Source organism: Erpetoichthys calabaricus, chromosome 2, assembly GCF_900747795.2.
Source record: "Erpetoichthys calabaricus chromosome 2, fErpCal1.3, whole genome shotgun sequence".
NCBI classification, from domain to species: domain Eukaryota; kingdom Metazoa; phylum Chordata; class Cladistia; order Polypteriformes; family Polypteridae; genus Erpetoichthys; species Erpetoichthys calabaricus.
The window spans coordinates 345,189,849-345,202,576 of NC_041395.2; the positions used below are offsets into that span (position 1 = coordinate 345,189,849).

General features: G+C 43.1%; 2 protein-coding genes across 4 annotated transcripts in view; both read left to right on the forward strand.

Annotated features, from left to right (window-relative positions):
* LOC114647383 (protein inscuteable homolog) overlaps positions 1–12,728 on the forward strand; it is a 646,645-nt gene that overhangs the window by 305,294 nt on the left and 328,623 nt on the right. The gene's annotated exons all lie outside the window — the stretch shown is intronic.
* Positions 2,384–7,051, forward strand: calca (calcitonin/calcitonin-related polypeptide, alpha). Of its 3 annotated transcripts, none has more exons than XM_028796085.2 (5): positions 2,384–2,498; positions 3,200–3,291; positions 3,517–3,651; positions 5,279–5,467; positions 6,548–7,051. In XM_028796085.2, the coding sequence occupies exons 2-4, from the start codon at positions 3,206–3,208 to the stop codon at positions 5,439–5,441; spliced, it is 384 nt and encodes a 127-aa protein (XP_028651918.1). In that variant the 5' UTR covers positions 2,384–2,498; positions 3,200–3,205; the 3' UTR covers positions 5,442–5,467; positions 6,548–7,051. The 3 variants fall into 3 exon arrangements, with proteins under 3 accessions (XP_028651918.1, XP_028651919.1, XP_028651917.1); XM_028796086.2 differs by having other exon boundaries at positions 5,282–5,467; XM_028796084.2 differs by lacking the exons at positions 5,279–5,467; positions 6,548–7,051 and adding an exon at positions 4,329–4,531.

A 12,728-nucleotide genomic window follows, 5' to 3' on the forward strand; every position in this document is an offset into this window, starting at 1 on the left:
CAAAAGTGTGATGTGGTGGTGCAGAGCTTAGTGCCACTGCCTCATAATTCAAGGAATGTTGAGTTAGCTGAAAGCAAAAAAGCAATTTGCACAAAGCAAAAGGGAGCAAATTTATGTAAAATGGAATAATTAACATAAAATAACGTTCCTCCTTATGCATATGTATGAGTCGAAAGGAACCAGTATTATAATACTGACCTCCATTATACGAGACAGGAAGGCAGACCCACATATTTACACAATGTCAATTTATTAGATAGATAGATAGATAGATAGATAGATAGATAGATAGATAGATAGATAGATAGATAGATAGAGTGAAAGGCACTATATAATAGATAGATAGATAGATAGATAGATAGATAGATAGATAGATAGATAGATAGATAGATAGATTAAAGGCACCATATAATTGATAGATAGATAGATAGATAGATAGATAGATAGATAGATAGATAGATAGATAGATAGATAGATAGATAGATAGAGTGAAAGGCACTATATAATAGATAGATAGATAGATAGATAGATAGATAGATAGATAGATAGATAGATAGATAGAGTGAAAGGCACTATACAATAGATAGATAGATAGATAGATAGATAGATAGATAGATAGATAGAGTGAAAGGCACTATATAATAGATAGATAGATAGATAGATAGATAGATAGATAGATAGATAGATAGATAGATAGATAGATAGATTAAAGGCACCATATAATTGATAGATAGATAGATAGATAGATAGATAGATAGATAGATAGATAGATAGATAGATAGATAGATAGAGTGAAAGGCACTATATTATAGATAGATAGATAGATAGATAGATAGATAGATAGATAGATAGATAGATAGATAGATAGATAGAGTGAAAGGCACTATATAATAAATAGATAGATAGATAGATTAAAGGCACCATATAATTGATAGATAGATAGATAGATAGATAGATAGATAGATAGATAGATAGATAGATAGATAGATTAAAGGCACCATATAATTGATAGATAGATAGATAGATAGATAGATAGATAGATAGATAGATAGATAGATAGATAGATAGATAGATAGATAGATAGAGTGAAAGGCACTATATTATAGATAGATAGATAGATAGATAGATAGATAGATAGATAGATAGATAGATAGATAGATAGATAGATAGATAGATAGAGTGAAAGGCACTATATAATAGATAGATAGATAGATAGATAGATAGATAGATAGATTAAAGGCACCATATAATTGATAGATAGATAGATAAATAGATAGATAGAGTGAAAGGCACTATATTATAGATAGATAGATAGATAGATAGATAGATAGATAGATAGATAGAGTGAAAGGCACTATATAATAGATAGATAGATAGATAGATAGATAGATAGATAGAGTGAAAGGCACTATATAATAGATAGATAGATAGATAGATAGATACATAGATAGATAGATAGATCTATCTATTATATAGTGCCTTTCATTCCTATTTATCTATCTATTGTATAGTGCCTTTCATATCTATCTATCTATCTATCTATCTATCTATCTATCTATCTATCTATCTATCTATCTATCTATCTATCTATCTATCTATCTATCTATCTATCTATCTATCTATCTATCTATCTATCTATCTTAGCAGTATATCAGTCTGTCTCCCATCATCCATTACGTGAACCTGCTTTTTCCTAAACGGTGTCATGGAGTAATCCTGAATTGAATGTCATTCGGACGTGGAGCCCACTCACTCCTATCAAAGTAGTTTTGTTAATTCCCCTAAGACGCACAGTGTCTGCTGTTTAATTCAGAGAAGAGAAAAGCAAACCAAACAAGGCAGTTTTAAAAGCTATCATGTTAAAAGCTGCAAATGATTGTTTTATTTTTAAGGAAAGGTTAATACTACTTAAGTTGTAATAGCAGGATTAAATCAAGCAGCATTGCTGGTCCAGGTAATAATTCCCATCAGTGTTAGCATAAAGGGGAAAAATGTCACCTGTGTTTTTTATAGCAGATGTCTGGGTGAAGCATTCATGAACTTGGCATTTGGAAAAAAAAGGAAACAATGTTACTTTTTTTGGAGGCCCATTAAATATTTACTGTATAGGACAATGCCAAGCCTGCTCATTTCAAGTGTTGCTGTTTAATTAATGACCTCAATGCAAATTTAGAACTCTGATGATCCAAATGACTGGCAGATTTTGTGAATGGAGCACTTAGAAGCCCAGAATGACGTCATTGGAGTGCAATAGCACTTGTTCGTGTGCCAGATTTGTGAGCTCCATGGCGATTGGCCGCTCAGTGCAGTGGGAGGCCCTGGTTGGCTGCTGTGTGCTAATTAAACACCTACACATTGGGCACACAAGCCCGTCCAGTGCATATATATAGGGATGTGTATCGGAGCTGCGCTCAACAGTGTCAGGAGTTGCTCTGCAAGTTCACAGAAATCAAGTCAGCCTAATCTGTCCAAAAGGAGAGCTGTGACTCCACAATCAGGTAAGCCCTATGCTGTTATTTCCATGCTTTCCGTGCCTGCGATAGCATCTCTCGACCTAGCCAGTGGTGGATGGTTCCTTGCGCTCTTTATGGTGCTGCTCATTTGTAAATGCCTTAGGACCAATTTTGAAAAGTAAAACGGCGGAGTGTTTGAGATGGATTTTTCTAGCAGACAGGTGGTTGTATTTTATTTTTTGATAATAAGCTGCCTTTTTTGAGATTCCGCAAGCTCTAGTTCATTAGAGTAATGGACCTATTCCCATGTGGCGAGACACACCAATCAATATTCTTGATGACACTACTAATGCAATCGCCTAATCACGTTAACTTGTAGCATCTACCGGCAGCATTAAACTGTCCGGGCTTTCTTGGGGAATGCGTCCACTGGAAGCGCACAGAATCTTCTTTCCCTTTGTGCATTATAAGTAGCCATTTCTTAGGATAAATACAATTATGAAAATGCACTTCCCTTGCAGGAAAAAAAAAAATAAATAAAGAAATATTCGTCCATGACAACTGGATTTACAAAAGCAGACATGACAGTAAGAGCAGAGAAATTCTAGTTACCTCGAAGTGTGAGGGAGAGGGATGTTGGATGCCATGTAGGGTCTTTAAATTTCATCCTTTATTATTAAGCCTGTCAGCTGCTATTCTCAATTTTTTTGTTTCTTCTCCTAATTTTTCTTTCCAACCCCTTCTAGGAAGACATGGTCCCACAGAAAATATCCGCTTTCCTAGTTTTCTACGCCTTGGTTGTGTGTCAGATGTACTACTCACATGCGGTCCCTATCAGGTGAGCCTGTTTCTCTGCCTTGATGCCCTCAAGCTGGCATTGTACCCGTTACAAACAGCGTCCCATTCCCGTTTTCTCCTGTGCCGGCCCTTCCTTCCCTCTTTTCCACCAAGCACTCAATTCGCCCTCACTGCCTGCACGTCCTAATGACGGAGATGGGAGTCAGCGGGACGTTTCCTATCGCCTTTGCTTGCTCTCCTAATTATTCCAATGAATTGCTTGCAGCCGACCTGGGCTCGAGTCCATGACAGAACACATCATACTCAGCGACTACGAAGCCAGACGCTTACTCAACGCTTTAGTAAAAGAGTTTTTACAGATGACTGCAGAAGAAATGGAAGAAACTTCTGATGGAAACAGGTAGGAAACCAAATCAGTTTTGGTGGCAGCTTACCGTGATCGGCTCACACAGCATTTATCCCTAGCCTTACGATTTGATTTGTTATTTTTCAGGACAGACTTAGATTATGGGTGGGGGGGGGCTGTCTCAGCTGTGTGTCTGTGTAATCATTTTTATTCTTTTCACATTATTAAGAAACTAAGGAAATGAGCAATGAGCCGCGTCCTGAGGTTTTTGGGGGTTTTAATGGCTTAGAGGTATGTAGTCAGAGTCGGGAGCATAATACGGGGCAAGCCCCCCTAAAATGACATTCTCTGTCGTATTGCTGCATGGATGTGTCTCCCTTCCTTTATGGATCGACTTCTTCTTTTCTATTTGCTTGCTGAAAAGGATTTTCTGACCAAAAGAAAAGGAATGTGGGAGAGAACGGATAATCGATGCATGGGACTTGTCAAACTGGCACCCCCTTGGGGATTATGGATGCTGTTTTGCACGAATGGGAGTTCGGGTGGAGTGGGAATTGTATAATGTAGGTGGGTTGTTAGAGTGCCAGGTAATGCATGCCTCCTGATGCGGGTTTGAGGAGCATGGATGGCGTGGCAGTGCCAGCAGCGGGTTACGGTCTGCATGTCTTGTGCATGTTATTACCAGCTTGTCTTGTTTGTTTTTTTTTTTTGCACGTTGTCTTTTTCTACAGCCTGGACAGACCGATTTCCAAACGCTGCTCCAATCTGAGTACTTGCGTGCTGGGCAAACTTTCACAGGAGTTGCACAAATTGCAAACGTATCCCCGTACTGACGTCGGAGCGGGAACTCCGGGCAAGAAAAGGAATGTTGTGAATGAGCTGGAAAGTGAACGCTATGTGAACTATGGAGAACGCAACTAGGAAAAAAGACCCCCCCCCCGCTCTACTTCCTCTACTGCCCCCCCAGCCCTCAATCCCTTTTCTCTCTCTCTTTCTCTTTCTCGTTCTCTCTTTTCTTTTTTGTTTCTTTACCTAGAACGGCCCGATGCATGTGGATTGATTGCCCTGCTTGATCTGACTTTCCATAAAAATCTGGTTTGGTTTTTCCCTTTTTCTTTTCTTTTTTTTTTCTTTTTAATTCCGTCTTTTTTTTTGGGTTGGTTTTTTTCCGACAGAGAATGATAGTTGCACATTGAACGTTCCACTCTGCTTATTAAAAACAGAGCAAATGACAGGGACCTAGCTTTAAATAGTTTTCATTTCCAATCTAAATACAAATTCTAATAATAAATGGATGCTTATTTCATGCGTGACTATGTTTCTTGTTTAATAAACTTATTTTTCTACTGGGACGATCCTGTGCTATTTCTTTGTACTCAAGTGATTTAACTCTGTAGAGCAATGCTTTATGGGAAATGTACCTTAGACAGGTTTTTTTTTTGAAAATTGAGCAGCTTTCTTGTAATTAATGACATAAAATCCAGGTGACGTACAGGTAAGAACGAGCCATCCTTTAACTTTGCTTCGCTTGTCTTCAAGTTATGGCTGTCGTAATGTTGATGGCGCACGTCCACCTCTGCCAATGCTAACCGTTTGATTCCCATTCAGTGTTCTTACTCACTGTGTCATGTTTCTTGGTATAATGCGCACCCACCAACCCTGCCCGTCCTGCCCCATGAAGCAGTGCCACACCACAGAAGAGAGCCTGCAACACCGCCACTTGTGTCACTCACCGTCTGGCTGACTTCCTCAGCCGGTCGGGTGGTATGGGGAACAGCAATTTCGTGCCAACCAACGTGGGATCCAAAGCCTTTGGCAGGCGAAGGAGAAGCCTTCAGAAGTAAAATGGAGAGCGAGGCCCAAGAACAGGGTGAGGAATTGCTTTGGGCACTTTACTGCTTGGGGTGTGAGGATGGGCTGACATCTACCTGTGCTATTTACTATTTTACTCAAGTGATTCAACTCTGGGGGCGGCACGGTGGCGCAGTGGGTAGCACTGCTGCCTCGCAGTTGGGGGACCTGGGTTTGCTTCCCGGGTCCTCCCTGCGTGGAGTTTGCATGTTCTCCCCATGTCTGCGTGGGTTTTCTCCGGGCGCTCCGGTTTCCGTCCAAAGACATGCAGGTTAGGTGGATTGGTGATTCTAAATTGGCCCGTGGGTGTGTCCTGCGGTGGGTTGGCACCCTGCCCGGGATTGGTTTCTGCCTTGTGCCCTGTGTTGGCTGGGATTGGCTCCAGCAGACCCCTGTGTTCTGATTCAGCGGGTTGGAAAATGGATGGATGGATGATTCAACTCTGTAGATCAATGCTTTATGGGAAGTGTACCTTAGACAGGTTTCTACATTTTTCTGAAAACTGAGCAGCTTCATCCATCCATCCATCCATTTTCCAACCCGCTGAATCGAAACACAGGGTCACGGGGGTCTGCTGAAGCCAATCCCAGCCAACACAGGACGCAAGGCAGGAACCAATCCTGGGTAGGGTGCCAACCCACTGCAGAAACTGAGCAGCTTTTTTGTAATTAATGACATAAATTTATCAGGTGGAGTGGTGGCTCTGAGGCTAGGGATCTGCACTGGCACTCGGAAGGTTGCTGGTTCGAATCCCGTAAATGCCAATAGAGACTCTGCTCTGTTGGGCCCTTAACCCGTAATAGCTGAGCGCTATATAAATGCAAAGAATTATTTATTATAAAAGCCATTATCTGCCAGGTGACTTACAGGTAAGAATGAGCCATCCTTTAACTTTCTTTGCTTGTCAAAAAGTGAAATAAAAAGATATAAACAGAGATAAATATATGCACACCTTCATACATCATAATAATACATTGTATTTATATAGCGCCTTTCCTATGCTCAAGACTATGGGAAATACACAGACTAGGTGCGCTGGGCCATCCTGCGTTCACATTTGTGTAACATCAGTTTTGTTCCTTTGCTTGCTTTCTTTCAGATATTCAGAACCCCACCAAGGCTGCGTCACCTTTAATTTGAGAAAACGACACTCATCTCTTCCTTCCTTCAAGAACAACTGCATACTGCGACACCGGACATGACTCTTATTATACTCTCTGAACATTTAGAAAAAGAAATGTTTGGCTTCGTCCTGTAATGTACAGTGGATTGCAACTACAACCTGACTAATAAACATCAATCCAGTTTTTTTATATGCAAATCTCTTTCAAATAAATGCAGATAAATAGCAAGACACCTTATATGTATCCTTTGGCATAAAGTACACATACTAATTAATATCTGTATCGAATCTCGGGGATTTCATGAAAACGTTGTCAGTGAAGGCACCCGCATAACTGGCTGGCTGTGTGGTGTGCCTTGATGTAGAAATGCTCGACACGAGACGATCTGTACGGTCTGGTATGTTTAAAAAAAGGGAAGACTCCACTATTGTAACAATTGTGAATTTCAATCAGCAATATTAAAATGTATTTTAGATACATTTGGACTGGGATACTTGTTTTATTACATCTCATTAAAAGCAGCGTGGCATCCAAAGAGTTCCTGCATGAATTACCAGCACTGCTTTAATGGTCTTTTATGAGAGATGGTGACATTCTTCTGAATGAAAACTTGTGAATTAAGATTCATTTCGGATTAACTGGCTATGCCCTAGAATTCACGGGTCCGACCATCTCTGTAAGACGGAAGACAAGTCTCATGTGCCTGTTTCTCTTCGGCTGTGCCCCATACTGTTAGCTATTCCTGAATTGTGAGTCTGCTGCAACATATCTTAAAATATTACAATGAAAAAGGAAATGAAAGCAGAACTCCAAAATGCTGAAGTGCATATTTCTTCTAATCTTATGAGGGTTCATCCTGTTTATTCTATCCATCCATCCATTATCCAACCTGCTATATCTTATCTACAGGGTCATGGGGGTCTGCTGGAGCCAATCTCAGCCACCACAGGGCGCAAGGCAGGAAACAAACCCCAGACTGGGCACCAGCTCACACCCACACGCTAGGGACAATTTAAAATTGCCAATGCACCTAACCTGCATGTCTTTGGACTGTGGGAGGAAACCCACGCAGACACGGGGAGAACATGCAAACTCCACGCAGGGAGGACCCGGGAAGCGAACCCGGGTCGTATTCCTTATTCTGTTGTTTATTGTAACTCAACATTCTCATTTCTGCCACATCTAACTTTAATTCTAATATGTGAATTTCCATCCATCCCTTATCCAACCCGCTATATCCCAACTACAGGGTCACGGGGGTGTGCTGGAGCCAATGCCAGGAAACACAGGGCAGGGCGCCAACACGTACACACACACTAGGGACAATTTAAAATCGGCAATGCACCTAACCTGCATGTCTTTGGACTGTGGGAGGAAACCCACGGAGACAACATGCAAACGCCATGCAGGGACGACCCGGGAAGCAAATCCAAGTCTCCTTACTGAAAGGCAGCAGTGCTACCACTGTGCCGTCCCATAATATAATATAATATAAAATCCAACCCGCTATATCCTAAATAAAGGGTCACAGGGGTCAGCTGGAGCCAATCCCAGGGCGCAAAGGCAGGAAATAAACCCCGAGCAGGGCACCAGCCCACCTCAGGGTGCACACACCCACACACTAGGGACAATTTAAAATCGCCAATGCACCTAACCTGCATGTCTTTGGACTGTGGGAGGAAACCCATGGAGACACGGGGAGAACACGCAAACTCCATGTAGGGAGGACCCGGGAAGCGAATCCAGACGGGTCTCCTAACTGCGCTACCCACTGCACCACCATGACGCCCATCCTGTTTATTCTTCACTTGAAAAGGTAGCAGGTTTCTTGTTTATGCAGGCAGGGCCATCTTAACAGTATTATAGCAAAGCAGTGTACTGGGGCCCCTACCTACACAACCACAACATACAAAGATTTTAGCATGGGGCCCCTAAACTCGTGGACCCCCGCCCCCCCCCCAGGCAAACTGCCCAGCGTGCCCATGCATTAAGACGGCCCTGCATGCATAAGGTCAAACCTTATCTGACAAGAGTATGCCGCTTGTCTCATCACTGTAAATGATGTGTATGAGAAATGCCCATTTTTCGGATGTAAAGATCTCTTTGTAAATGACGCCCCATCGGGCTGTAAAATGACCAGGCTGTCTGCTGAGCTCACACTTGAGCATGTTAACGTACAGCTGGCCATGTGAGAAGCAATCTTGTGTCAAGTCAATGGCGGCCTTTTCTAGAGTCTGGCTCTGTGACTTATTTATTGTCATAGCGAAGTAGACCCTTACTGGAAATTGGAATGGGAGGTCAGAGTGTATGAGAGGGTCTCCCCTGAGCCAGTTCCAGTGAAGACCGTTGCCTTAATGAGGTTCTTGTGCAGAGATCTGATCTGAAGCCTGGTGCCATTACAAAGATTCGAAGTCACATCATTGGTGCACCGACCTTCAAAAGTAGAGACTGCGGAGGCCTGCCCGGAGGATTAAGAGTGTGAAGCAACTAAATGAAAAGGCAGAAGTCACCAGCAGGAAGACGTGAAGAAAGACCAACAATAACAGGCTTGAAGCGGTGGAGTAAAGAAGAAGGGAGCAGTGAGCACGATGAACAGCTGAGGAAAGTAAGGAAAGCGAGTGAGGAGGCACATGAGCACCGGATCTCGTTAATTTATACAGACAGGGAGCCAAACCACGTGGTAGGCGTGTGGACAATGGGCATACGAAAAAAGGAAGGGGGACCAGGGGTGGCCCTTGTGCCTCTCTGCTGTGAAATAAATCCTCTGTTAACGGAAATAAGGAATGAAACCGCCAAAAGGAGAGGTCAGTTCCGAAAGTCCCTTACGACATAATGGTGAGAATTGCCAAAAAGAAGATGTTATTTTCGATAGTTCGTTATGGGGCACGGTGCGAAATGAAACATACTAAACGTTTGTAAGTACAGTGTAAAGCATAAGCATGGGAAATTTGGGCTTCCTACTGTCACAGAAGGCTGGGGTTCTTACCCAGCCGGGACACCTGGAGGGATTGGAAGGTGGAATTTATATCTTCCGGGTCACGAGGGGGCAACTGCCTAGGGTTAGGAGAGGACCACGGGAAAGGAACAAGGAGATTCCAACCCATTGGGACCCGTGGCCACCGCCAGGGGGCGCCTTAAGCATCAGGGAACCCGGGAAACAATTACTTCTGCCACACCAGGGAAAATGGAGGAAGACCCTTCCAGGGACGCCCGGAGTGCTTCCGGGGCAAATGGCAGCACTTCCGCCATACCAGGAAGTGCTGCCGGAAGGACGTCATGGGACACCTGAAGCACATCTGGGCGGGAATAAAAGGGGCCGCCTTCCTACAATCGAGGAGCTAGAGTCAGAAGCGGGAGCAGGATGAAGCTCCTATAAGGAGAGGAAATGGCGGCCGGGAACTGTGATAGAGAAGCCCGAAATAGAGGTGATTGGTGCTGGGGGCACTGTGTGTGCTGTTTGGGACTGTTATTTTGTGGTTATAGTAAACATGTGCTTTTATAAAGATGTGGTTTCCGACTGGTAGTGTCCAGGCAAGTCTCACACTACGTATATTGGAAGTCACAGAAATAGTGAGGAGGGGTTTCCCCTATCTATATATACAGTTTAGGGGGTACACCCGTTTTCCCCCCCTTGGGTGTTGCAATAGGACATGAAACATACCTAACTTTTGTAAGGACACTGCAAGGAATGAGTACGCGAAATTTCAACTTTCCACCTATATGGAAATTGGGAGAATTAGTGAGGAGTCAGTGAGGGCTTTGCCTTTTATATGTAGAGATACCTACATGTGTTCAACCCTAACCCTAACCCTAACAAACAGGCCCTACCATAATGTTACTCAGTTATGTTTAACTCTTTTATTAAGTTGCTTTTGATAAAAGCGCCTGCCAAGAAAATAAACGTAAATGTTAATGTAAATATCCTGTTGTGACAACATGATTCCGGCCAGACATGATCATTACCTCTGAGGTCTCAAAAAGAGCTGATCATGCTGGAACTGACAGTCTCCCGGGAAGAGCGTCTCGAGGAAGCTAACGAGAGGAAATGCGCCAAGTACCAGGAGCTGGTGGAGGAGTGCAGGGACAGAGGCTGGAGGTACTCTTTGAGCCCATAGAGGATTTGCAGGACGCTCACTCAGCAGAGTCCTCACACGGCTGGGCATCACGGGAGCGGCCATTAAATCCGCAAGTGAAGCCACAGAGAAAGCCTCAAGGGTTAGGGTTAGGGTAAAGAGGGCTGATCTGTGGATCGCTACTGGGACACAAGTTGGGGATTGATCAACCCCGGCTGGGTCACCTGAGCGAGGGTGTATGATGTTGCGAGACCTGAAACACCCGATGACCTCAGGATACATCACTGATGATGTGTCCCAGTGCATCCAGGTGATGTTTCTTATACAGTTACAGGCTGCCGTTTGATGGAGCACTTAGGTTAGTGACGTGACGCATGCTCCAGCGGACGCTCCTGCTACGCAAGCATTCTACTGTTTATACTTGCACGCGTACTTTACGTAAATGTGGAAGAATCCACAAGGTGGCAGTGTGAGATATCACCACAGTGAGAACAGGTTCGGCTTTGCTGTGTTGTGAATTGCCTGGAACAGCCATTCAATTCTGAGGACACCTTACCGTAATATCTCTGAAAATATCTCTGAAAAGGATGCTTAATGAGTAAATCCATGGGTGGAGTGGTGGCTCTGAGGCTAGAGATCTGCACTGGCAATCGAAAGGTTGCCAGCTCAAATCCCGTAAATGCCAATAGGGAATCTGCTCTGTTGGGTTCTTGAGCAAGGCCCTTAACCTGCAATTGCTGAGCGCTTTGAGTAGTGAGAAAAGCGCTATATAAATGCAAAGAATTATTATCAATCCAGGGATGGGGACATCAGATCATCGCAAGGTGAATACAAGCACTCACACACACTGGCGCCATTTTAGTGTCACCAAATCTGCATGTCTTTGGAAGGAAACCGGAGCCCACTGTGGAAACCCAGCAGGAAAACATGGAAACTCTAAGCAGGGAATACCAGCGACGTGACTACCTGAGAGACAGCAGTGCTACCGCTCCGCCACCGTGTCACACCCATGTGTGTAATTATTAACAGTATTCATTATTTAAATGAAATTAACGATTTATCTGTAAAATGTAACATACAGTGCATCCGGAAAGTATTCACATGGGATTTCTCAGTTTTTTTATTTTTAATAAATTTGCAAAAACCTCAAGTAAACTTTTTTCACGTTGTCATTATGGGGTGTTGTGTGTAGAATTCTGAGGAAAAAAATGAATTGAATCCATTTTGGAATAAGGCTGTAACATAACAAAATGTGGAAAAAGTGATGCGCTGTGAATACTTTCCTGATGCACTGTATATACTTTAATGCATTTCATCATGAAAGTGATATCAAGTATAAATCTAAGAATTCTAAATGTGCAGGGAGTTATAATATCATACATTTAATGTCTTCTGTGTGGTGATCTATTGCTGTTTGCCGCTGCTGTCGGGTCAGGAGGAAACCCCAGAAAAAAAAAGACGGCACAGAAGACGGTATGTGAGACTTTTAAAACGTATCGTGTCATTATGATCGGGAATATGCGACGCTTGAATATAAGAGCACCACGAATGCATCTGTATGTCGGCATTTTGCTTCACCTCATCGAACCATTCATCAAACATCGAAATGCGCACATCGATCCCGTAGGATCCGCATAGCAACTTTCTGTCACATGTAGATAGTAAACAGGGACTCTGACGTCACATTCCGACTTTTATCACATCGCACCCCCTGACTTTTTGCTTGTACTGCAACTCGCGCACACGTCGCGTTAATTTCTGAGGACCTGCTCAGTGGACGCGTCAAATGAACACTGGCAACGTGTGGCAGCCATGATGCGTGTGCATATGTGTTCTGAGCGTGAAGTATAAACGAGTCCTTACACTTTATTACATTAGAACATTAGAACACTCTAGATGAGAACAGGCCATTCAGCCCAACAAAGCTCGCCAGTCCTGTCCACTTATTTCTTCCAATAAAACATCAAGTCGAGTTTTGAAAGTCCCTGAAGTCTTACTGTCCACCAAACTACTTGGTCGCTTATTCCAAGTGTCTGTTGTTCTTTGTGTAAAGAAAAACTTCCTAATGTTTGTGCAAAATTTA